Source organism: Chiloscyllium plagiosum, unplaced genomic scaffold (genome assembly GCF_037043375.1).
Source record: "Chiloscyllium plagiosum isolate Xiang-an unplaced genomic scaffold, Cpla_swu_hap1 HiC_scaffold_12, whole genome shotgun sequence".
Taxonomy (NCBI): Eukaryota; Metazoa; Chordata; class Chondrichthyes; order Orectolobiformes; family Hemiscylliidae; genus Chiloscyllium; species Chiloscyllium plagiosum.
In genome coordinates, this window is record NW_028270150.1 from 51,387,801 (window position 1) to 51,415,605 (window position 27,805).

Here is a 27,805-nt window from a genome sequence, read left to right on the forward strand (position 1 = left end):
GTCAGGCAGCATCCAGGGAACAGGAGATTCGACGTTTCGGGCACAGGCCCTTCTTCAGGAATCCATCCAGAGCCAGGATAGCTCAGTCGGTAGAGTATTAGACCTGGTTAGACCACACTTGGTTCAGTTCTGTTCAGTTCTGATTGCCTCATTATTGGAAAGATGTGGAACCTTTAGAAAGGATGCAGAGCAGACTTACCCAGATGCTGTCTGGAATGGAGGACATGCCTTATAAAGAAAGATGAAGGGAGCTAGGCCTTTTCTCATTGGAGCAAAGAAGGATGAGAGGTGACTTGATGGAGGTGTACAAGATGATGACGAGCATAGGTAGAGTGGATAGCCATAGACTTTTTCCCATGGCTGAAATGTCTATTATGAGGAGGCATAATTTTAAGGTAATTGGAGGAAGGTTTTGGGGAAATGTCAGAAGTTACTTCTTTATACAGAGAGTGGTGGGTACGTGCAAAGCACTGCCAGCAGTATAGTAGGGGACATTAGGGATATTTAAGTGACTCTTGGATAGCCACATGGGTGATAGTACAATGAAGGGTATGTAATTTGGTCTGAGGATAAAAGGTTGGCACAATATCGAGGGCCGAAGGGCCTGTACCATGCTGTACTGTTCTATGTTCTATGACAAAGGCACCAGCTACCTGGGGACACCACCTGCAAGTTCCCTTCCAGGCCACTCAACAGCCTGACTTGGAAAGAAATTGTAGTTCCTTCACTGTCTACCTCCATCCCCCACTCCAACCTCTCACCCTCACAACGCGCAGCCCTCCAATCCCGACCTCACCATCAAGCCAGCAGATAAAGGGGGCGCAGTGGTAGTCTGGCGCACTGACCTCTACACCGCTGAAGCCAAACGCCAACTCGAGGACACCTCTTCCTACTGCTCCCTCGACCATGACCCCATCCCCCAACACCAAACCATCATCTCCCAGACAATACAGAACCTCATCACCTCAGGAGATCTCCCACCCACAGCTTCCAACCTCATAGTCCGGGAACCCATCACTGCCCGGTACTACCTCCTTCCCCAGATCCACAAGCCTGACCATTCTGGCTGACCCATTGTGTCAGTATGCTCCTGCCCCACTGAACTCATTTCTACCTACCTCGACACTGCCCTATCCCCCCCTAGTCCAGGAACTCCCCACATACGTTCGAGACACCACCCACGCCCTCCACCTCCTCCAAGACTTCCGTTTCGCCGGCCCCCGCCTCATCTTAACCATGGATACGCAATCCCTCTACACCTCCATCCGCCATGACCAGGGCCTCCAAGCCCTCCATTTTTTCCTCTCCCGACGTCCCCAACAGTACCCTTCCACCGACACTCTCATTCGTTTGGCTGAACTGGTCCTCATCTTTAACAATTTCTCCTTCGAATCCTCCCACTTCCTCCAGACCAAAGGGGTAGCCATGGGACCTGCTGTGCTGTTCCAGCAATAAAGTTTCAACTTTGATCTCCAGCATCTGCAGACCTCACTTTCTCCTCGAAGATTTCAACCTACTGCGAATCCTCTTACAAGGATGCCTTCCTTGAAGAAGCTCTCTGCCTCTCTCTACAAAGATTTCAGTGAGTCCCTCTCTCACTGCACACCCCAGGTCATCTCCTCCGACCTATCAACCTCACCTTGACCTCTTTCCACCTATCACATTTCCAACGCCCCTCCTCCAAGTCCCTCCTCCATACCTTTTATCTTCTCCTGCTGAACACTCTCTGCTCATTCCTGAAGAAGGGCCTGTGCCCGAAACGTCGAATCTCCTGTTCCCTGGATGCTGCCTGACCTGCTGTGCTGTTCCAGCAATAAAGTTTCAACTTTGATCTCCAGCATCTGCAGACCTCACTTTCTCCTCCGGGTAGCCACGGGCACACGTATGAGCCCCAGCTATGCCTGTCTCTTTGTTGGCTACATAGAACAGTCGATCTTCCGTAATTACACCGGCACCACTCGCCACCTCTTCCTCCGCTACATTGATGACTGCATTGGCGCCACCTCATGCTCCCGCGAGGTGGTTGAGCAATTCATCAACTTCACCAACACATTCCAACCTGACATTAAATTTACCTGGACCATCTCTGACACCTCCCTCCCCTTCCTGGACCTCTCCATCTCCATTAATGATGACCAACTTGACAATGACATTTTTCACAAGCCTACCGACTCCCACAGCCACCTGGATGACACCTCTTCACACCCTACCTCTTGGAAAAATGCCATCCCGTATTCCCAATTCCTCCGCCTCCGCCATATCTGCTCCCAGGAGGACCACAGAACACACCAGATGGCCTCCTTCTTTAGAGACTGCAATTTCCCTTCCCATATGGTTAAAGATGCCCTCCAACGCATCTCGTCCACATCCCGCCCCTCCGCCCTCAGACCCCACCCCTCCAACCGTAACAAGGACAGAATGCCCCTGGTGCTCACTTTCCACCCTACCAACCTTCGCATAAACCAAATCATCTGCCGACATTTCCACCACCTCCAAACGGACCCCACCACCAGGGATATATTTCCCTCCCCACCCCTTTCCCCCTCCCGCAAAGACCGTTCCCTCCGTGCCTACCTGGTCAGGTCCACGCCCCCTTACAAACCACCCTCCCATCCTGGCACCCTTCCCTGCTACCGCAGGAATTGCAAAACCTGCACCCACACCACCTCCCTCACCTTTATCCAAGGCCCTAAAGAAGCCTTCCACATCCATCAAAGTTTTACCTGCACATCCCCCAATATCATTTATTGTATCCGTTGCTCCCGATGCGGTCTCCTCTACGTTGGGGAGACTGGACGCCTCCTAGCAGAGCGCTTTAGGGAACATCTCCGGGACACCAGCACCAATCAACCACACCACCCTGTGGCCCAACATTTCAACTCCCCCCTCCCACTCTGCTGAGGACATGGAGGTCCTGGGCCTCCTTCACCGCCGCCCCCTCACTACCAGACGCCTGGAGGAAGAACGCCTCATCTTCCGCCTCGGAACACTTCAACCCCAGGGCATCAATGTGGACTTCACCAGTTTCCTCATTTCCCCTTCCCCCACCTCACCCCAGTTCTAAACTTCCAGCTCAGCAGTGTCCCCATGACTTGTCCGACCTGCCTATCTTCTTTTCCACCTATCCACTCCACCCTCTTCCTTGACCTATCACCTTCATCGCCTCCCCCACTCATCTATTGTACTCTATGCTACTTTCTCCCCACCCTCCTCTAGCTTATCTCTCCACCCTTCAGGCTCTCTGCCTTTATTCCTGATGAAGGGCTTTTGCCCGAAACGTCGGTTTTCCTGCTCCTCGGATGCTGCCTGAACTGCTGTGCTCTTCCAGCACCACTAATCCAGAATCTAGTTTGCAGCATCTGCAGTCATTGTTTTTACCTAGTTCCTTCACTGTCGCTTAGTCAAAATCCTGAAATTCTCTCCCTAATGGCATCATAGGTATATGCGTGGACTGGGGCATTGTGGTGGCACAGTGATGAGCACTGCTGCCTCTCAATACCAGGCACCCAAGTTCAGTTCCAGCTTTGGGTGACTGTGTGGAATTTGCATGTTCTCCCGGTGTGTGTGTAGATTTCCGCCTGGTGATCTGGTTTCTTTCCACAGTCCAAAAAGTGCACCTTAGTGAATTGGCTGTGGTAAATTGTCCCATATTGTCCAGGGATGTGAAGGCCAAATAGATTAGCTATGGTGAATGAGGGGTCTGGGTGGAATGTTCTTCAGAAGGTCGGTCGAGACTCAATGGGTCAAACAGCCCTTTTCTGCACTATAGGGATTCTGTTCTATCAAGTAACTCACCACTACCTTCTCGCCTTATCCATTAGGTTGAATCCAGAGATGAGGGATTTGCCTTATGAACTGAGATTGAGCAGTTTAGGCAAATCCTCTGTGGAGTTCAGAAGAATGAGACTAGATCATATTGAGGTACTTAAGAAGCTAAAGTGGATTAACAATGTAAATGTATATAGGATATTTCATCACATGGGACAATGTAGCATGAGAGTTCATAGTTTTAGGTTAAGGGGTAGCAGATGAGGAGAAATTATTTCTGTGTTGTGAATCTGTGGAATGCATTACCTCAGAATGTGATGGATGCCAGGACACTGAATAAATTTTAAGGCGAAGATAGATTTTTAATTAGTAATAGGTTGAAGACTTATAGATGACAGACGGGAAAGTGAAGCTAAAGCTAAGACAAGATTAGCTGTGATAGTGTTCAATAGTGGAGGAATATCAAGGGGCTGGTTTCTCTACTCCTTATGGTTCTTGCATTCTCAAGGGCAATGAGGGATAGGCAATGATGCCTATGTCCCAGAAGTGACTTTAAAAAAAATCCTCTCCCTTTGCACTCACCTTCTCTAACCCACTAACACAGACATAGCATGGAACTCTAGGCTGTTAGGACAGTCAATGTGCAAAACCACTTCAAATGATGTTTTTAACTCTGAATTGGCTTCATCCCTCAGCCAAAGGGTTTTCCTGTTGCACTCCCAACTGGCTGCTGGGATAACCAGAAGGGGCTAGAATCGAATTAAGATCCCAACCTGGCATCAATTTCCACAATTTGCCTGCCCCCAAGCCCACCTCGAAGAGTTTGAGAAAATTCCACTGCATATCCAAAAGTGATTTAGTTTGAAATAATTGTACAACTTTATTTGGAGTGAATCTAGTATGCTTTACTTTGGACTTACTTCAATCTAATTTGCTTTATCTGTTATGCTCTAGTATTATAAATTTAAATTGTTGATTTAAAAATTGTACCTTGATGTAATTTTGCAGGTGTAGTCATCAGTCTACAAAATGACTGGAGTGAGGGTGGAGGGGGGGGGAAGGCCAACATTTGTTATCAAGTACACAAGCCCAGACTGCACGTTCAGAATAATGAGAAACAATTTCATGTCTGCCTGAAACTTGTGGAGCATTTGTTTGTTCAGACCCAGATTCCAACCAACTATTGAGCAACATTTTAGTCCATTGCCAGATTGGAAAACCTGCCTCTTGGTTTAGGCATCATTTTCATTAAGTGTGAAATCAGTACAAAGTGAAACTGTTTTGCTCATGATATGGTTGTAGTTTCACATCATCCTAAAACTGTTTTCCTGGTTTGCATTCTGCAGAGTTTACAGTTTTGGTTATTAAAATTTATTCTTGAAATGGAATTATTACTAGCAAGGCAAGCCTGTGATTTCTTGCCTCTCACTATTTGGCTTTATTCAACAGAGTGTCTTTTTAGGTCAATTCAAGGGAGTGTACAATAGTCAGCAACGTTAGTGGGGGAGTCAAGCATGAACCAGAAAAATAGCAGCTTTCCTTCCTTAAAGGATATTAGTGAACCAGATTCTTATAAACATTTGATAGCTTCATGGTTTTTTTATTGGTTTTTAGGTGACTTCAAACTGGGATAATTTAACCCTTGTGTTTTAACTCTAATTCCCTGGGTTATAAATCCAGGGCACAAAACTACTATACTTTTATGGTTTCATTGGAAATTCCTAGCAAGAGAGATTACACTATAATTTTACAGGCCTAGAATATCTTATTAATAGAGGGTAATATGTATCAAACAATTTAAGCATCAGCAATGTACATTCAAGTAAAATGAGGTATATAAAACCTCTGAAATTGTGGTAACCCTTGGAACAGACGCATACTATTTTTTAATAGCTTAACTTTTTAATAATCAATGTTAATGAAAGGATTAACAAAAATTTAGTTTCACAGAGCTAATTTATCGGCTAGGTGTGTAAAAAGTCATATCATCAGTGCTGGACTAGAGAGAGTCTCACAAACAAATTAAGAATTTAACTCAGTCTTAGTTTTTGCTTGAAGATCTCATCCAATCTTTGGGATAGGGTACCTGCCAAAAACTGGGAAACTTTGAAGGTTTTCTTTTGTTTCTGTTTCAACTGGCAGATGAAAAGACCTGTAGTATGCAAGAATAGGGGATTGCCAAGGATAGTTCTCAGCAATTGAGAACATGGTAGGCCTGGGAATTGGGATATTTAATTTGATAATTTGCTGTGAGAGTGCGAAGTAAAATGATTTTAGTTGTTAGAAGAAAAGGTAGAAGTGAACCAAATTGTTTTATCTAAATACACCAGAATGTATGTTCTATCATTTTTTTAATATAGCAAAAGATTAAAATAATCGTATAGCCTCAAATTTAGTTTTTCAGGAGTTTAGATCATTTTGACTGGAGTCAATTTTAAACAAAAGATTTATCAAAATATAGAAAAGAATTGACATATATGCAATCATAGTGGAAGTCAATGCAACCTTTATGGTGAGCAGACTCTTAAGGTGCTTCAGTCCTAATCTTTAGAATCTTTTTTTAAATTCCTATCTTAAATATCTCCTTTTGGAAATGGTGTAGCACGGTGGCTCAGTGGTTAGCAATGCTGCTTCACAGCACCAGGGTCCCAGGTTTGATTCCAGCCTCAGGCAACTGTCTGTGTGGAGTTTGCACATTCTTCCTGTGTCTGCGTGGGTTTTCTCCGGGTGCTCCAGTTTCCTCCCACAGTCGCAAAGATGTGCAGGTTAGGTGAATTGGCCGGGCTAAATTGACCAAAGTGTTAGGTGCATTAGTCAGAGGGAAATGGGTCTGAGTGGGTTGTTCTTTGGAAGGTTGGTGTGGACTGGTTGGGCCGAAGGGCCTGTTTCCACACTGCAGGGAATCTAATCTAATCTAATCTCTTAACAAATCATTTGCCTTCCACTGTGTCAAGCAGATGTCCATTCTTCATATGAATCCAGGTGGTGTGATGATACTATGGCTATAAGAGGCGTGTTTTGTTAATTTTAACTTTTTTTATTTATGATGAAAGGTTGAGACAGAGGTGATGGAGTGTCCACTCAAAGCCGATAGTGAAAAGTGCTTGTGAGGCCGTGGAGTGTTTTAAAATTGGAACAATAGAAGCAGCTATTGAATGGGTGGGGGTCAAGCTCCCACAGAACTAGGATTTTTTTAGTTTTAGTTTTCTGCAATTACTGGGTGTTGAAGCTGGATGTGGAAGTTCGTATTCCTCGCTCTGTTACAGCTAAAAGCCGTGTTTTTCTTCCTCCCAACTAGAATTGCATATGAGACCATTACTTTGTTGAATTTGTATTTGCCAAACATGTGTTTATAGGATGTTACTATATTGCAACAGTAATTAATTTATATATTATCTTGTTAAGCATTTTGATAGAGGAATACAATGCCTTACACTTAAAATTTTAAAAAAAGTTTGGGCCTAGAATATCTTCCTAATAAATTTTGAGTGGGTTTGGTCGGTCCATAACAGGTGGCAACAATCCTGTCCCCATTTACACATTTTTCGTTGGCATAACTAGATATCATTAAGGAGCAAAAATCCAATACATTTTTCTTCCTCTCTCCTGTCAGTCATTTTTGATTAGTTATAATGCAGTTAGATGTGCTAGCTGAGCTTGTAACTTAGGTTTCTACTTGGAAGCAGGTTAAATGCAAAATATTCACAGTCGTAAAGCAGCTATTTACATCAAATAGTAGAATCATTTGAAAACTGAAATTTATTGCCCTCGTTGTGAAATTAATTGTTTTACATCTGAGAAAACAAGTAGTTTTGTTGATTCATTGTTCTTGCTTACATTAATTGTTTTAAGCATGAAACCTGCCATATCTCACCAGCTTGCAAAAGTTGTTATTTTTAAGCAAAGGTATTCACAGATTTATGGCTTTTTTTTGCTTTGGGGAAAGATGATCACAAAAGTGCAATTTAATTTTTAAGTTAAATCTAATTTTTGTTTCAGATTCCCCTTCTTCTGTGGTAAACAAACAGCTTGGATCCATGTCACTTGATGAGCAACAGGGTGCGTGCAGTAAGAGATATGTGTACAAGCACATATTTCTTCTTTAACTCCTCCATGATTTCATCTATTGTCTGAAGAATTTTATTTCCTTCCTTTCTTTTTGTTACTAATTTACTAGTTTCAATTGTGGCAAATTTCTGTCACTCTAAACCATTTTATTTAAATGGACATAGAATAAATCTCCCCTTTCAAAATCTTGATTTATTTTTACTTGCTGTCTGATTCAGATATTCTGATATAATTAGACTTTGCTTTAAAATCTACATAGCATTTGCAATCTATATTCCTTCTTATACTTCACTTCTTAAATCTTTTAAAACGTAAGTATATAATTCAAATTTTTGCACATGGTTTTGGTATTATCCCCTAGATTAGTTATAAATTGAATCTGACACAAAGTGATCTACTCTCTGTTGCCCTACTTATGGGTCTTAACTGCAACATTAAGGGTACCTGACCACATCAATGTGATCAGTCCAATGTGTTTTTGGTTAACCAATTAATGCTCATCTTAATGATAACAAATAAAAACTTCATTCTTTTTGTTGAAACTATTTTCCAACTGCAAAACAGGGGCCAATAATGTGCTGGCTATTTAATGTAAATCAACCACTTGTTTTTAAAAAAAAACTTCCTTTTGTTCTATAAAAAACATTTTACTACACTGAAACTTTCTCTCAGCAGACTCTGGGTCTCATTGAAAGTTGGAATCTTGATATATGTATCTTACTAAACATAATATTTTTAAAATATTATCGGTCCAATACTGTGGAAATTGCCCCAATGTACTTTGCATAAGCAAAATCTGACACAAATCAACATCAAGCCAAAAAGGCATATTTTAGGAAGGATAACTTAAAGGTTAGTAAGAGTAGTTTCTTTTTAAAATGAGGTTATTAAAGTAATTTATAATATGGTATATGGGTCTTAGTGCTGATGAGATGCCAGGTACGTAAGTCAGAAGTTCCAATGACTGGTGGACGCTGGAAAGTAACTTGTCCTTTTGACTGCAATCAGTGGACAGCATATTGACCATTTTCAACCGGCCTCTACTTGCAAAACTTAGAATATAACAACTGGCATTAGATGCAATTCTGCTACTGGACTGTGCTTCCTAAATAAGCTTGATTGTGTTAAGAATTACACTGGCAACCAACTTAAGGTTATCAGTCAGGTTCACCGTGTGATATGTTTGTGTGCTGTGGCGATAATGTTTATTTATACACAAACTCCTGTCCATTGCAGACAAAATGAATATGTCCATGGATTGCAAATTTTTCAATGAGGAACGGATGCTGGATAACACATCTCTCCTGCATTTCCATCCTAATGCCCTGACAGTACGAGTGAATTTATCTGATTTAAATTTAATCAGTTGACTGCCCCTCCCCCAAGTCCCTCCTCCCTACCTTTTATCTTAGCCTGCTGGACACACTTTCCTCATTCCTGAAGAAGGGCTTATGCCCGAAACGTCGATTCTCCTGTTCCCTGGATGCTGCCTGACCTGCTGCGCTTTTCCAGCAACACATTTTCAGCTAAGACTAATGTCAACCAATCAGCATCCTCTGCTCATGATTGCATAAATTGTTGTTCCATTTTTGAATTTGGCCTTCTATGCAAGATAAAGTTATTTTGATTTCTTATCTTTATAGCAGTGTTTAAGGTTTTAAAGAAGGCCTTGGAGAGGCAAAGAGATTTAGAAAGGAAATTCCAGAGTTTGAAGCTAAGCTTCGTGGTATAGTCAGTGATGATGGGTCACAGGAATTTTAGGCTGCACCAAGAACCTAGAGTAGAAGAATGTAGAATTTCTAGAGACTTGTGAACCTTGAGATGTCTACGTAGGAAGCGAGGGATGAGGCCATGAAGGAACTTGAAAACAGCAGAAATAAATTTGCACATGAGGCATTAGAAAACAGCCATTTTAGATCATGAACTCAGGGCTGATTATATATAACATATGTCTGTGAGAGACTAAATTGATGCAAGGTGTAAAACAGGAAACAAAAGTACCAGTAAGCATGGGTCAGTTCAAGTAAGGAATAGGAGGCATGAAAGCATTGAAGTAGCTAAAATAAAAAGAAAAGCAGAACAAACTACTGCTAATTAGTATTGATAAACAGTTTGCGATATTTCTGGTGTGTAATCTTTTATCAGAACCAAAGCTTTAATGTTAGATGTTGACTGACTTGCAGTGCATTTCCTGCATATCTTAATTTTCAGTTTGAATTTCTGGTTTCCACTGTTTGTGTATTTGATTTGCTTTAATACCTATTTAAAATTCTGAATTATCAATGTTGTATTTCAAGATTTTATTAAAAATATTTTTTCACCTGATGTGTCTGTGACTTGAGTAAATTCAAACGAAAGTAGATTTGAAGTGATTAATTCACTTGCACGTTAAGAAGCATTGAGTTTAACTTTAATACCAAAACTGATGGTTTTGGATCAGGTTAGAATGTTAAGTTTCAAACCGCATTCCCACTTGCCCACTTCCAGCTTTAAGTAGGATCGCACAAAGGAAGTTTGTTCTCAGGAGGTGGGTTGTTTTTAAAAATCTTTTAAGGGACCTATATGCCTTCACTTCTACAATTCGTCAGGTTTCCTGGACCTCCAGAAACACTCCAAATGAAAAGAAATGTAAGGGGTCTGGATCAGTACATTGAATCATTTTCAACAATGTCTGCAGGTCAGGATGAGTAGGAGCATTTCCTCATGGTCCCCATGGATCTTACTCTGTAAACATCCCTTATCACACAACCCCAGATCTCCATTGACCAGTCCATTATCTATCAGTGTCTCTGACCACCCCCATCGCCTCTGATCATCTTCAACGACAGCATCCTGCAACCCTGTTGACCACACACTGTCTATCCCTTATGCCACCATTACCAGTACTTACTCCATGATTATCACTTCCTTTAAATTTCGGTTATCTGTCAGTTTCACTTTTTGTACAAAAAGCCTACGGAAGAAAAGGCGTCATGGCAGTTTGAGATGCTTGCACTTGGTTTCATACCATAACTAATCAATGCAACCACCCCTCCCCCACCAAAAAAAGTGCACTGATTTTCCATCTAAGTATCAACTCAGTTAAATTGTTATCCTAAAAGTATGTTTTCTTGATTTAATAGAGACTCACATTTTTAACTAGATCAACTGTCTTTATATCTGTACAAGTATAATTCTAAAATCACGGCAGTTCCATACAACAGCTCCGCTTTCTTTTATCCCCCACCTGTCCCATCTTGCAGCATACTGTAAGAAGCAACCAGTGTTTCAATTTCCACTTCTTGCCTTCTTTTCCTTCTTTCTTTGAGTCTTTATCCCAAAAGAGACAATTTTAATGTAATTGCCAATTGAGTTCAGAGTTTTCTTTTGCAAATGGGGCAGCATTTTATTATCTGGAATGCACTGGCATGATGGAACAAATGGCTTTCTGCTGTGCTATGTCATCACGTAATTCTGTGTTGCTGCTTACAGAAAAATAGGTTTCTTTGGGACTAATATGTATGCCCACTAAGTTGGGAAAATTTAGTTTCCAGAGCAAGTACTGGCTTGGGGGATAACCTGTTAACAGTGCCAGGAGCCTGGACATGTATGAATTAAGTTTTATTTATTTGAAATTTTTTATTTAGAATAAGTATTTTAGTTATTTTCTTTTCCGAAGACTGTCAGTATGCTGCTTCCTAGCTACAGTGAGTGATTAAAAAAACTGCTTTTTCTTGGAGAGGGCCCATCTAATATTTAAATTTAATTTTGTATTTAGATACCTGACTTCAGATGATTCTCATAATTCTACTAATGTCATGCCAGCAATTATAACTGTGGGTTCCTTCTCCAAATCCTGGAGAAACTTGCGCAGTCTTTCAAAGAACTTGCCACTTCAATAAGCAATAAATATTTCTCTGAATATTTAAATTTAAATGATATATTGTTTGCATCACCACAAAACAAATCTTTCTGTATTTGATACCTTCGTTTATTTTCACATTTTTCTTTGTAAGAATGTACTGTTGAGGAATATGGAGAAATTAAGACTGAATTAGTAAATAGGTTTTTCTATTCAACAAGCAACTAAATTAAATCTTTGAACCTTTAATAAATTTGATATTTATCATGTAAATATTTTTCAATATGTGACAGGGGTTCTTAACTTCTGTTTCCTGGTTTAATTCCTGAAATATTTTTGAAAAAGATTTTTGAATTCTGTTCAAATTGTTGAAACCATTCATTAATTTGATTTATCTGGGTCATTCTGGAATTAAATTTGACCTACAGTTTAGTCGGGGGAGAGAAGGGTTACGAGGTATTTTATCTTTCTTTTGCCATAATAGAATTTTTTTGTGAGTCTTCATAATCTGAGCTTTGCTAATGTGAACTTTACATTTTTTTGCAGGTAGTGGTAATGATAATTCCAACATTAAAACAGTGGGTGCTGAACCAGTTCTTAGTTTGCACTATAGTACAGAGGGAACCACTACTAGCACAATCAAGCTGGACTTCACTGATGAATGGTAAATGTATTACTGATCCAGCTAGCTTAGTATAAGTTTGTTAATTTTCCATTTTTATGTTTATGCTTATCATATTATTTACATTTCTGTTTCTGCTTATGCTGAAAAATTGCAGTGTTTTGAATGGTTACTTACATGTGAGAGAAGTTATTAAAGATGCTTAGAGAGATTATTAAAATTTCCAGAACAAGTAATAGGAAAGCGAGTCTGAAAAGGGTTAGGAATCTTAATTTCAGACACAATCGGCAAGAGAACAACTATGAGAAAGGTGATGGTCAATGCAGAACTGAGTGTGTTGTACTTAAATGTTTGCAGTGTACAAAACAAGATAAATGAGCTTGTAACAGATTGAAATTAGTGGGTACAGTTCTTTGGGTATCACAGAGACTTGAATGAGAACTAAGTGTACAAAGATACACTTCCTATCGAAAGGAGAGATAGGTGAGCAGAGGGCACGGGGTTGCTTTGTTAATAAGAAATGAAATTAAATGAACAGCAAGAAATGATGTAGGTCAGAAAATGTAGAATCTGCGTGGTTAAATTTGAGGAACTGAAAAGGGAAAAAAAGACTTTGATGGAAGTTAATGTGCAGGCCATCTAGCAGTTGTTAGGATATGGGGTAGAAAATAAATCAAGAGATAGAAAAGGTATGTAAGAAATAATCATGGGGATCTTCAGTATGCAGATGGACAGGGAAAATCAGGTTGGTAGCAGATCCTGAGAGAAGGGATTTATGGAATGTCCATGAGATGGTTTTTTGGAGCAGCTTGTGATATAGCCCACTAGAGAACAGGGAATTCTGCATTTGGTGATGTATATTGAGGCAGATTTGATTAGGGAACTTAAAGTAAAGGTAATATGATAGAAGTCATCCTTCAGTTTGAGAGGTAGAAGCTTAAATTAGATGGAATAGTGATACAATTGAATAAAGGAATTGTAAAGAAATGAGGGAGGAGCTAACCAGAGTTGATTGGAAGGTGAACCTAACAAGGTTCTGAAGGTCTGAAGGTGGATAAATCACTCAAGGTTTGGAAGGAGATAGCTGAGGAGATTGTGGAAGTATTGGTGGCGACCTTTGAGGAATCACTGGGTCTAGAGGACTGGAAAATGGCAAATGTAATACCCCCGCTTAAGAAGGGAGAGAGGCGGAAGATGGGAAATTATAGCCTGGTTGGCCAGACCTTGGTCCTTGGTAAGACTTTACAGCCTGTTATTAAGGATGAGATTGTGGAAACGCATGGTTAAGAAAAATGGTTGAGTCAGCTTTGTCAAAAGGATGTCATGCCTGACAAATCTATTAGAATTCTTTGTGGAGCCAGGAGACATGATTTATTTGTATTTCCAGTAGGCCTTTGGCAAGGTGCCGCACAAGAGGCTGCTGATGAAGGTAAGAGTCAACAGTGTTAGGGGCAAGGTGCTGGCATGGGTAGAGGATTGGTTGATTAACAGAAGACAGCGAATAGGGATAAAGGGATCTTTTTCAGGATAGTGGCTGGTGACTTCGTAGAGTTTAGTCGTGGTCAGCTTTGGCACCATGACTATTCACATTTTACATTAACAGTCTGGACAAAGGAACTGGTGGCATTTTGCTAATTTTGCAGATAACAAAGATAGGTGATTAGACAGGTAATGTTAGGAGGTGAGAAGGTTGCTGAAAGACTAGGATAGTGAGCAAAGAAGTGGCAGATAGAATACAGTTTGGACAAGTTTGAGATCGTGCATTTTGGTAGAAAGAATAGAGATGTCGACTATTCTCTAAATAGAGAAAGGCTTCAGAAATCTGAAGCACAAGGAATTTGAGACTCCTACTTCAGGATTATTTTAAAGTTAACATGCAGGTTCATTTGGCAGTTAGGAAGGCAAATGCAATATTAGCTTTCATTTCAAGAGGGCTAGCATACAAGAGCTGTACTGCTGAGGCTATATAAAGCTGTGGTCAGGCCATATTTGGAATATTGTAAGCAGGTTTGGGTTCTCTATCTAAGGAAGAATATGCTGTCCTTCAAAGGGGTCCAAAGGAGGTTTACAAGAATGATTTGGGGATGAAGATCTTGTCTTCATGAGAACTCTGGGTATGTACTCAATGGAGTTTAGAAGAATGGGAGTATATTAGTGAAACCTACAGAATACTAAGAGGATTGGATAGAGTGGATGTGGAAAAGATCTTTCCACTATTAGGAAAGACTGGAACCTGAGGGTACAGCCACACAGTGAAGAGATGGCTCTATAGAACTGAGATGAGGAGCAATCTCTTTAGCTAAATTGTGGTACATCTGTGCGACTCATTGCTACAGAAGGTTGTGGAGGCCAAGTCATTGAGTGTAAGAGGATTAAAGATCACATGGAGAATGCAGGAGAATGGGGTTGAAAAACATATTGAATAGCAGATTGAATAGCAGAGCACACTCAATGGGCTGAATGGCCTAGTTTTGCTCCCATATCTTATGCTCGTATTATGTTTAAAGTGAATATCCACCAATTTATTTTTAAGGGTTTGGTTGTTTTCTCATAGTCTGAAAATTTTGGTTACTTCTATCGACTTGATATAGTATCTGGAGGGTCTGGAAGTTTATTATGCATTGATATTCTCTGTAGCACATAATTAAAGCATTGAAACTTTTTAAATCTGCTGTTGATGCATAAACGGTAAAATCTATAAGAAACAAAAAACAGCAAAAAACGAATAAAATAAAAACCGAAAGAACTGCATATGATGTAAATCAGAAACAAAAACAGAAATTCCTGGAAAAGCTCAGCAAGTCTGGCAGGATCTGTGGAGAGAAATCAGAGTTAACATTTCAGGTCCAGTGACTGAGGAAGGATCACTGGATCCAAAATGTTAATTCTGATTTCTCTCCACAGATGCTGCCAGACCTGCTGAGTTTTTCCAACAATTTCTATTTTTGTACAACAAAAAGTGAAACTGCAGAATAGTTATCCCAGTGACTGCTGGAGTCCTCCTTGCTGTAGTCTGAATATTAGTTTGTTGGTCTGTTTTGACAGCTCCTTTTATTAAAATACTAGGAACAGTTCAGCTTCAACTTCAAGGGGAACTGGAATACAAAGCAAGCGAAGTAATCAGGAAGAATCACAAATGCAAATCCCTGGAGTGCCTTCAGAAGAGATAACTAATTCAAGTAAGATTTGCTGCCTCTGAATTATCTATTTAGATATTGAAATCTATGAAAAATGAATTCTGATTGGTTAATTTAAACTTGAGACAAGGAAAAACAATCCTTTTACCCATCTATCTTTTGTGCTTTAAATGCTATTGTATTATGTGAAATTACTTGTTTATGATAATATACACAAATAGAAGATGTGAACTATACATAAGTTAGCTAGAATCTATATACTTATTTTCGATGGGCATTACATAATCATAGAGCATGAAATTGAGTACAGTAGCACCTGTAGTTTGGGTGTAGCTGACAAGCTTCAGACGTATGCAGAGCTGGCAGACAATCAGTCGCTGAGTTGACTGAATGCTGCTATTTTGGAATTTTACATACCAAATAAGGCCCTCTTCTAACTTTGCATTTTTGAACACACATTAAGCAACTTGAAGGACTACTCTACCACCAGCACTATTTGGGCGGTATGGTGGCTCAGCAGTTAGCACTGCTGCCTCATAGCGTCAGGGACCCCAGATTAGATTCCAGCATTGGGTGACTGTCTGTCTTTGCATATTCACCCCGTGTCTGCATGGCCTTCCTCCCACAGTCCAAAGATGTCCAGGTTCATTGAATTGGCCATGGAAAATACAGGGATAGGGTAGACGAATGGGTCTAGGTGCGATGCTCTACAGAGGGTTGGTGTGAATTCTATGGGCCAAATTGCCTGCTTCCACACTTGCAGAGACTCTGTGATTCTATAAAAGGATGATCATTGGCTTGATTTTTTTTCTTTTTCTTGTTGTTTGTACAGTTCCACAAATGTTTGGTGTTTTCCACAGTTGTTTCAATTTGCAAATGTCTACAGAAACTAAACTAATTATAACTGGCTTTTAGGCCTCTGCACAGCTATTCCCAAAAATGAGTTGCCTAAACTGGGCTTAATCTTGACATTGAATACGACCGAAAGACACTGTAAAAACCTGGACTAGTTGCTAGAAGGGTGAAAATGAGGCACTTAAAGGGCTGTCTACATGTTGATGCATATAGAGAAACTATTTGCAGGAGTGTTGTTAAATGCTGTGCATACCTTTGTACACTGATACTTAGAACCATAATATCAGCATCTTGAGCTACTATGGCAGCATACAAAGATTAAATGACAGCAAACTGAGCTTCTATTGCTGCAGTGTTCATGGAAGCTGAGAAAACCTTCATCCATTGCTAAAATCAAGATCAGTTCAATAAGTGTAACCATGGTGAAAGGAAAAGACCGAAGCAGTACTCGGGGTTCCGTGCTATCTTAGGGCTGAACTGATTTGTGCATTTTGCAATTGAACATTGACTTACCCAGTGCACCAAGCATTTTATTGTTTGTATCCATCAGTCCTCTACAATGACTAAATCCCTTACAACAGAACTTGTGTGCTCTTATCCTCTGTGAAGTTGACATCTGCCTTGCCTGCAATGTATTTATACCTGGTGTCCCACTACATCACATCCTGTTTCTGTTATCCTCTAAAACCCATTGTCTGGTGGCTGTGTGTGTAAATCAGGTTAACTGTATTTTTATTGTGTGCTGCCATCTAGGCATTACACTAAAACTACAGAAGCTAGTGGCATAGCTGGTAACAGATAGGATTTGAAACTGAATTTAATGACTTTGATCACTCGTGAGATCTTGTACCTCTGTATCACTGAACCCAGGTCCTTGGGGCTAGATAAAAAGCATTGAGTTGACCACCTCCCCTTCCATGCATAGATGGATGCCCAGCTAGGTGTCATACAGGCAGAGACACAGATGGACACACACCTGCACAGAGACACACATTCACACCCCTAATTCTCCTACTACATTTTAACAGTATGATTAGAGACACTCCTGGCTGCATGTAAGTACAGGATATATCACCTTTCCAATTCACTCCTCAAACTCTTTAGTGCAGCATCAGGGATTCTGAGTCTGTTCCAACCCAAGTTGTGCCATGCTTCACTTTCTTCAGAATTTCCATTATCAAATTGCTCTTTCATGGGAGAAAGTGAGGTCTGCAGATGCTGGAGATCAGAGATGGAAATGTGTTGCTGGAAAAGCGCAGCAGGTCAGGCAGCATCTAGGGAACAGGAGAATCGACGTTTCGGGCATTAGCCCTTCTTCAGGAATGAGGAAAGTTGGTCCAGCAGGCTAAGATAAAAGATAGGGAGGAGGGACTTGGGGGAGGGGCGTCGGAAATGTGATAGGTGGAAAGAGGTCAAGGTGAGGGTGATAGGTCAGACTGGGGTGGGGGCGGAGAGGTCGGGAAGAAGATTGCAGGTTAGGAAGGCGGTGCTGAATTTGATGGATTTGACTGAGACAGGCTGGGGGGAGGGGAAATGAGGAAACTGGTGAAATCCGAGTTCATCCCTTGTGGTTGGAGGGTTCCTAGCCGGAAGATGAGGCGTTCTTCCTCCAACCGTCGTTTCGCTGTGGTCTGACGATGGAGGAGTCCAAAGACCTGCATATCCTTGGTGGAGTGGGAGGGGGAATTGAAATGTTGAGCTACAGGGTGGTTGGGTTGGTTGGTCCGGGTGTCCCAGAGGTGTTCTCTGAAACGCTCCGCAAGTAGGCGGCCTGTCTCCCCAATATAGAGGAGGCCACATCGGGTGCAAAGGATGCAATAGATGATATGTGTGGAGGTACAGGTGAATCTGTGGCGGATATGGAAGTTTCCTTTGGGGCCTTGGAGGGAGGTGAGGGGGGAGGTTTGGGCGCAAGTCTTGCACCTCCTGCAGTTGCAGGGGAAGGTGCCGGGAGTGGAGGTTGGGTTGGTGGGGGGTGTGGATCTGACGAGGGAGTCACAGAGGGAGTGGTCTTTACGGAATGCTGATAGGGGAGGGGAGGGAAATATATCCTTGGTGGTGGGGTCTGTTTGGAGGTGGCGGAAATGACGGCGGATGATGCGCTGTACATGGAGATTGGTGGGGTGGTAGGTGAGGACCAGTGGGGTTCTGTCCTGGTGGCGGTTGGAGGGGCGGGGTTCAAGGGCGGAGGATCGGGAAGTGCTCTTTCATAGGTCCAGTTTAAGATTTCCCTTCACAGTAGTTCTATATCCAGAATATTAGATCTATTGACAAAGATGCACAAAGAGCAGGATAGCGGACAAAGACAAATCCTTCTCTGATGTGCTGAATGCTTTCTGTACTTGGTTTGAGCAGAATACCAGTGGCATGGTGTCACCTACCCCAACTGCCCCAGATGCACCTGTCCCCTCCATCACTGCTGCAGATGTCAGAGTGGCTCTCCTGGGAGTCAACCCAAGGAGATCAAAGGGGCCCAAATGAAATCCCCAGCCATACAATTTGATCCTGTGTGGACCAGTTGGCGGAGGTATTCACTGACATCTTCAACCTCTCCCTCCTACAACCAGAAGTCCCCACCTGCTTCAAGAAGATGACCATCATCCCAGTACTTAAGAAAGCACATGCAAAACGCATTATTGACTACTGCTCAGTGCATCTGACCTCCATAATCATGAAGTACTTCGAGTGACTGGTCATGGCCCAAATCAACTGTAACCTTCCAGCCTGCCTCAAGCCCTGCAATTTGCCTATCGACAGAACAGGTCCACAGCAGACACCATTTCCCTAGCCCTGCACTCATCCCTGGAACATCTGGACAACAAGTACACCTGTGTCAGACTCCTGATGATCAACTACAGCTCTGCATTAAACACACTATTCCCTCCATTCTGATTTCAAAACTCCAAGACCAAGGTATTGGCTCTGCCCTCTGCAACTGGATCCTCAACTTCCTGACCCAAAGACCAGGATCAGTGATAACCCTCAACATTGGAGTGCCCCAAGGATGCATTCTCGCCCTTCCTGTAGACCCATGACTGTACCCAAATTCCAAACAAATGCCATCTACAAGTTTGCTGACAACACCACTGTGGTAGGACAGATATCAAACAACAATGAATCAGAATACAGAAAGGAGATAGAGGGTGACATGGTGCAATGATGGCAACCTCTCTCGATGCTGGCAAAACAAACGAACTGATCGTTGACTTCAGAAAGAAAGGAGGAGAGCATGCCCCCATTTACATTAACAGAGTAGAAGTCGAGAGCGATACGTTCCTCAGAGTGACAATAACTGACAACATGTCCTGGACCTCCCACATAAATGCAACAGTCATCCCCCCAGGCAGCTCAGGAAATTTGGCATGTTCATAACAACCCTAAATGAATTTCATAGATAAACCATAGAAAGCATACCACCTGGGTGCACAGAAGCCTGGTACTGCTTTGCCCAGGACTGTAAGAAACTACAGAAGATTGTGTGCACAGACCACACCATCACATAAGCCAGTCTCCTATCCATAGACTTCATTTACACCTCTCCTTGCAGTGGAAAGCTGCCAACATATCAAAGATCAACATCATCCTCCTTTGGTAATTCTCTCCTACAACCTCTTCCATCAGGCATAAGATACAAAAGCTTGAACACGGATCAACAGTTTCCAGAACAGCTTCTCCTCTGCTGTTATTAGACTGCTGAATGGACTCCCTAACTTTAAATAATGTTGATCTTGTTCATATGGATCTGTGCAGTGTATCCTGTATGCTTCACTCTAAGTTTTTTTCAGCTGCATGTCCCAGACTATGACCGTCTGTACTGCTCACAAACAGAACCTTTCACTGTGTTTAGGTGCATGTGACAATAAATCAAATCAAATCAAGATTCTGTGCTGTTCTGTCACTTTGGTTTTTGTTTCAGATTTCCAGCATTTCGTAGAATCCCTAGAGTGTAGAATGAGGCCATTCAGCTGATCAATTCTGCCCTGACCCTCCGAAGAGCATCCCACCCAAGTCCACCCCATCCCCATATCCCGCATGGGGTTTTCAACCATGGCTAACCCACGTAATTGCACATTCATGGACAATAAAAGGCGATTTTTAGCACGGCCAATCCACCTATCTAACTTGCACATCTTTGGGCTGTGGGAGGAAACCAGAGCATCTGGAGGAAACCCAAGCAGACATGGGGAGAACATGCAAACTCCACACACACATCTGCCCAAGGCTGGAAACAAACCAAGGTTCGTGGCGCTGTGAGACAGTGCTAACCATTGTGCCACCATGTCGTGGTTTGGTGATTTTCTTTAATTTATGTTATTGAAAATTGGATGTTTTAGTATACATTATACCATGTTACCTATTAAGCTTATTAGTAAATTTGATCATAAAAATAATCTTTGTGTCACACTTAATTTTACGCGTTTAAATTACCTACAACCAAAAAGTGAAATTTTTATATAAATTACCTAGAATGAATAATATTTCATGGATAAATTTTAAGTTATGTACATGCATATAGCATAAATAAGAAGGAAAGTTTCACCATAAGTACATTGAACATTTAGCTGCTCCCTCATTAAAGATAGATAACTGGCGCTGATTTAATCTGAGTATCTCCATGCTTGAGGGGAGGAGAGAAGTTGACCAGGACTGTCCTTCATGGTAAACTCAGCCATTGTGGGAATTGAACCCACATTGTTTTTGCACTGCATTGCAAATCAGCTGTTCAGCCAACTACTGAGTTAACTGACCACCACCACCACTGTCACCACATAATTAAGAGTGATAACCAATGTAAATATTAATGCATGTCATGTACAAGAATTTACTTTATCAATCTTTTGTTCTGAAATTTAGACTGGAATGTACAGGAGAACTGAGGAATAGTTATTTCAGCATAAAAATCAATAGCTCTTTTCTTTATTGAAACCTGAAGGGCACATTCATTTCTTAATGAAGATCAAAATCTCAGTCGCCAGTTCCAATAATTGAAAGTTCCAAAGCCAACTCTTCCATGTTGTGCAATGAATCACTGTTTCTCAAATTAGATTAGGTTCAAGCCACACTAGCAGCAGCCACAATTCACCACCACCTTTAAGCAATTGCAAGTCTGTGTTAAGCTGTACAAATGGTGCTAATCACTCACAATGTTTGCCTCGTACTGATGTGTACTGCCAAAGCGAATTATTGATTGGGTAAAGAAACAAAGCAGGCAGAACAAAATCTGCGTAATGCATGTATTACAATAATTGTACATTTACCTTGTCACAATGTGGAAGAGTTGGCTTTGAAATGATTAGATGGCACACTAAAATTATGTAAGAAGAGATGAGAAAAATTAGAGATGCCTTGTATCTGCAGGAGTACAGGGTGGCCCTTGAGACATAGTCAAAAGACAGTAGGAACAGAAGACCTTGGAAGTCAGTGTCAGGATCTGAGACCGATGGTCTGCATGTGGTGCTGTAAGAGGTTCAGTGCCCTCAGATGAGTGATCAAAGTCAGTGAATGCATTCTGAAATGCCATATCCTGTCAACTACATTAATAGCTATGTGCACTGCTTAAATTGTCACACCCCTTAACCTGTCTATCAGCAAACTGTCATTTAGGTCTCGTGCCCAACATTTATTTATATGCTTCACTGTAGCCTCATGTGGTTAACCCTAGTGCAAATTTTGTACCTATCTATCGCAGCATGTGCAAACTGTTGTTAGTCAAGACAACGTCAGCAGCCAAACAGGTTACTCAGCACTCAATGACATAGTTCCATCTCTCTTGCAAAAGCAAGCTGCACACTGCTTGTTGCTGCAGAAGCTTACTGACTGTCCTACACATCCCAATCCCCTTGAAGCCAAAGGTACTGGCCATTATTAGGATGCCCAGCTGTTGAGGCCATAGCCATCAGTAGGGCTGAAAATCTTAAGATGATAGTAACCTCAAACTTGATCATATTTCTCAATTCCAATTTGCTCCCCCCTTATCTCACTTAACTTTTGACTTACGAGGTGAAATTGATGTATGTACCCAAACCTTGCTCGACATTGCTCTTGACATGTGTAGGAACTAGAAGAAGAAAGGCAGACAGTGATAATGAATATTTAATACCAATAGTTGATTTTGCGTACTCTGATGCCAGCTGAGATATTCACACAATCTATTTTAGGGGATCTGCGTGTATTGAAACACAGCATGTTAGTGGACTGGAGACAAAGATAGTACAGGTATCAACTTTGTACCTGCATTGTACCTGGGGTAACGTGTCTGAGAGTGGCTGGGGGTTGTCTTGAGTGAGCATCTGTAAGCATTGCCAGCTGACTTGTATAAAGGAGATGTATTTTCTATGTTCAGGGTCTCTCTTCTGACTTGACTTCGCACACCTAGGGAGATCACCTAGCTTGTACAAGCTTTATTAAACTTTAACTGTTTGCAGAAGTTGGTGTGCGCCAATTGCATCTCGTGTGCAAAACCTCGAGAAAAGAACTTAATAGTTGCCAGCCAGACTACTGTCACTCTTGCCAAGATGGTGTAATCTGCAGGCAGCCTTCTAGGTCTAGAGCTTTGGTGGTTCCAGAGGCATAGATATGTGCACCATGGAAACAGACCCTTTGGTCCAACTACCTCATGATGACCAGATATTAATCTAGTCCTATTTGCCAGCATTTGGCCCATATTCCTCTAAACCCTTCCTATTCTTGTACCCATCCAGATGCCTTTTAAATGTTGTAATTGTACCAGTGTCCCCCACTTCCTCTGGCAGTCCATTCCAATGACGCACCATCCTCTGTGTGAAAATGTTGCCCCTTAGGTACCTTTTAAATCTTTTCCCTCTCATCTTAAACCTATGCCCTCTAGTTTTGGACTCCACACACCAGGGAAAAGACCTGGACTATTCACCATATCCATGCCCCTAATGATTTTATAAACCTCTATGTAAAATAGTTCCAGCCTATTCAACCTCTTCATATAGTTCTTCAAGGTCATCAGCATTCTCCATCACTGTGAAGTCAATGACCTTCCAACAGCCATACTTCTGACTTCAAAATGGTGTGATTTGATTTGGAGTGAATATTTTTGTGGTAGCTCTTATGTTTGTATCATGGCCAAACAGATGATGTCAGTATTGCAACTGTAAGAAGTTAGGATGTGGAATGGATGGTGATGGGAGAACTGGGTTCACTAGTTGCTGATTTTGCACTCAGATGGGTTCTTCACAGACAGCCTGGCCAGAAGGGATCTGTCTAGGTTGCCACTGCCGCCACTCAAAGTTCTTGCTCCTTGCTGTACACCTGGTGACCAGGACTATCCCTTCACAGTGGTGGGCTACACACTGTGCTTGGAGCCACTATAATCTGCTGAGTACAGCAGGGCTTTTCCAGCGTGATCCAGGGAGTGTACACATTTTTTGAAATATCAGTCATCTGTTTAGCATATTTCTTGTGGCATCATGACTTCTGTTCTATACATACTGTGATAAATGCTAACATTCCATTAACTTTTCTAATAGTTTGCTGCATCTCCATATTAGCCTTCAGTGACTTGACTTTTTGCATCGACACTTTCCCAATCGCTCACAATATAAGACATACTTTGCACATCTATCCCTCCAACCAAAATGGATAACCTCACATTTTTCCACATTTGTATTCCATTTGCCAAGTTCTTTCTCACTTGCTAAGCCTGTTGAAATCCTCTTGAAACCACTTTACATCTTCCTCACAATTTACACTCCCACTTAGATTTGTACAGTCTCAGAATTTGATGCCTAAATACTGATCCTTGCAGGAACCCACCAGTCACAGTCTCCTTATTTGAGAATTATCTATTCTGTCGGTTGGACAAACCTTAATCCATGAGGGAGGAATCCCACAGCTACCTGGACTACACCTCCTCCCATCCTGCCCCCTGTAAAAACGCCATCCCATTCTCCCAATTCCTTCGACTCCGCCGCATCTGCTCCCAGGAGGACCAGTTCCAAAAACGCACAACCCAGATGGCCTCCTTCTTCAAGGACCGCAATTTCCCCCCCGACGTGGTCGACAATGCCCTCCACCGCATCTCTTCCACTTCCCGCTCCTCCGCCCTTGAACCCCGTCCCTCCAACCGCCACCAGGACAGAACCCCACTGGTCCTCACTTACCACCCCACCAATCTCCATGTACAGCGCATCATCCGCCGTCATTTCCGCTACCTCCAAACAGACCCCACCACCAAGGATATATTTCCCTCCCCTCCCCTATCAGCATTCCGTAAAGACCACTCCCTCCGTGACTCCCTCGTCAGATCCACACCCCCCACCAACCCAACCTCCACTCTCGGCACCTTCCCCTGCAACCGCAGGAGGTGCAAGACTTGCGCCCACACCTCCCCCCTCACCTCCCTCCAAGGCCCCAAAGGAAACTTCCATATCCGCCACAGATTTAACTGCACCTCCACACATATCATCTGTTGCATCCTCTGCACCCGATGTGGCCTCCTCTATATTGGGGAGACAGGCCGGCTACTTGCGGAGCGTTTCAGAGAACACCTCTGGGACACCCGGACCAACCAACCCAACCACCCTGTAGCTCAACATTTCAATTCCCCCTCCCACTCCACCAAGGATATGCAGGTCTTTGGACTCCTCCATCGTCAGACCACAACAAAACGACGGTTGGAGGAAGAACGCCTCATCTTCCGGCTAGGAACCCTCCAACCACAAGGGATGAACTCGGATTTCACCAGTTTCCTCATTTCCCCTCCCCCCACCCTGTCTCAGTCAAATCCTTCCTAACCGGAGATCTTCTTCCCGACCTCTCCGCCCCCACCCCAGTCTGACCCATCACCCTCACCTTGACCTCTTTCCACCTATCACATTTCCGACGCCCCTCCCCCAAGTCCCTCCTCCCTACCTTTTATCTTAGCCTGCTGGACAAACTTTCCCCATTCCTGAAGAAGGGCTTATGCCCGAAACGTCGATTCTCCTGTTCCCTGGATGCTGCCTGACCTGCTGCGCTTTTCCAGCAACACAATTCCAAACCTTAATCCATACCAGTTAATGTCTGTTATCCTATGTGCTTCAATTTTTATGGACTTTTATGGACTAGGCCAGATCACTCAAACATTCTTAAGCAGCCAGCCCCAGACCATAACTTGCAACTTCGATAAGTGTACAATGAAAATTACCCAGAGTGAGGTAACTACTAGATTTTAGAACAGTCAAAAAAATTATTCACAAAATTACACAATGAAACACAAAGAACAGAATAAAGAACCCCTGCAGAACGGTGGCTCACAGCACCAGGGTCCCAGGTTCGATTCCAGCCTTGGGCAATTGTCTGTGTGGAGTTTGCACATTCTCCCCATGTCTGAGTGGGTTTCCTCCGGGTGCTCAGTTCAAAGATGTGCAGGTCAGGTGAATTGTCCATGTTAAATTGCCCATAGGTTAGGTAGGTGCGTTAGTCAGAAGGAAATGAGTCTGGGTGGGTTAATCTTCGGAGGGTCAATGTGGACTTTAATTGTTTCTCTCTCATATGATTCTTCTTTCAGTTCTGAAGAAAAGTCATATCAGACCCAATGTTAACACCGTTTCTGTCTCCACAGATGCTGTTAGACCTACTGAATTTTTCCAGCACTTTGTTTGTTTCTAATTCCCTTCAATTCCTTGTTCTCTCTTGTTACTTGGATCTCTAATTCTTGAAGATTTCTGGTATCTTCCTCTGTGAAAACAAACAGTAAACATTTAGCTTCTCCACCATCTTTGTCTTCCTCAATATAAATTCTCTTGATTTTGCCTGTAATTGACCCATGTTTATCTTATCCAAATCCAATTTCAATCTATTTTTATAAGATTTTGCTAGATTACATTCATTTTCTATTTTACCTTTCATTATCAGTTTCTTGGACTTCCTTTACTGTATACCTAAAACTTCCCAATCATTGTATGTATTATCATTTCTGGCAACTTTATAGACCTTATCTTTTATCTTTAGATTTTAGATTTAGAGATTCTCCAGTTTTAGATTCCCTGCAATGTGGAATCAGACCCTTCGGCCCAACAAGACCACACCCACCCTCTGAAGGGTAACCCAGCCAGACCCATTTCCCTCTGACTAATGCACCTAACACTATGGGTAATTTAGCATGACCAAGTCACTTGACTTGCACATCTTTGGACGATGGGAGGAAACCGGAGCACCCGGAGGAAACCCACGCAGACACTGGGACAGTGTGCAAACTCCACACAGACAGTCACCTGAGGCAGGAATCAAACCCGAGTCCCAGGTGCTGCGAGGCAACAGTGCTAACCACTGAGCCACCATGTCACCCCTGGTATTGTATTATTAATTTATATTAATCTTATACAATCAATGCAGTTGACTCACTTTTAAGTTTTTGCACCTTGAAGAAATGTACAGTCGCTGTAAGCCGTGTAATATGTTTTTAAAGACCTCCATTACCTGTGTAAAAGTTAGGCTTTTTGAAGTATTTTTCTTAACCCGCTCAGCCAATTTTTGCCTCATTCTCTTGTAATTTTCATTACTCAAGTTTAACACCTTTGAATCAGATTGAACCATCTCACTTTTAAACATAATGGAAACTTCTATCATATTTAGCCTCCCATCCCTAAAGGTCCTTTTATAACAAGGTTAGTAATTAGCCATGTCTCATTATTTAATAGTAGATCTAAAAATCGTCTGTCATATAGTTGGCTACTGGATCTACTGCTCAATAAAACAATCCCTAACGCATTCCAGAAATTTGGCCTCTACACATTTAGTGTTAAATTGGTTTACCTCGTTGATATGGAGATTGAGCTCACCCATGATTACTGTTTGCGCATGCTTCAAGTTTCTCATCTCACGATCCCCATCCCATGACCCATGTCGCAACTGCTATTTAGTAGCCCATAAATTACTCCAACCAATGTCTGTAACCACTTGCTATTTCTGAATTCCACCCAAAGAGATTCCACTCATTCTTCTGATGAGATCTTCCCTTCTCAATATACTGATCCTATTTCATATTATCAACGCAATTCCACCTCCCTTTCCTTTTCAATTGTTATTTGTAAATGCCAAATATTCCTGTCTATTTCGTTCCATTCCGGTCACCATGTTTCTGTAATTAGATTATACCCATGTATCTCTCTCTGTGCCTTAAGATTATTTACCTTGTTGTGAATACTTTGTGCGTTCAGGTAGAATGCCCTTAACTTTGACTTTTTGACATAATTTGCATTCAAGGCATTCTTGATGCTTGGCTTTGTTTCTGCAGTCTTCTGTTCTCCCAGGTATTTTTTTTACTTCCTGGTAGCAAGGTTACTTTCTTCTCACCTATGATCTATGATTATTTGAGTTAATCCCCTCAGGTTCTCATTGCTCTGTCATGGCTACTTAAACCCACCTAACTGCAATAGCAAATCTCTGTGCGAGGATATCAATTCTCATCCTCACCAATTTGTAGTTCCCTTGAGAAGTAGTCCGAATGCCTCAGAAATCAGTTGCCTGATATAGAGTAGGGGAAAGTGAGGACTGCAGATA

The 27,805-nt window shown here is 42.0% G+C and overlaps 1 protein-coding gene across 5 annotated transcripts in view; it reads left to right on the plus strand.

Annotated features, from left to right (window-relative positions):
* dcaf6 (ddb1 and cul4 associated factor 6) overlaps window positions 1-27,805 on the plus strand; it is a 236,811-nt gene that overhangs the window by 140,636 nt on the left and 68,370 nt on the right. For 4 of the 5 annotated variants that reach the window (XM_043700884.2, XM_043700878.2, XM_043700880.2 and 1 more), the window contains 3 exons: window positions 7,768-7,827; window positions 12,224-12,341; window positions 15,366-15,478. In XM_043700884.2, coding sequence (XP_043556819.1) covers window positions 7,768-7,827; window positions 12,224-12,341; window positions 15,366-15,478 — 291 coding nt within the window. The remainder of the gene's footprint in view (window positions 1-7,767; window positions 7,828-12,223; window positions 12,342-15,365; window positions 15,479-27,805) is intronic. The other variant, XM_043700883.2, reaches the window with a different exon arrangement.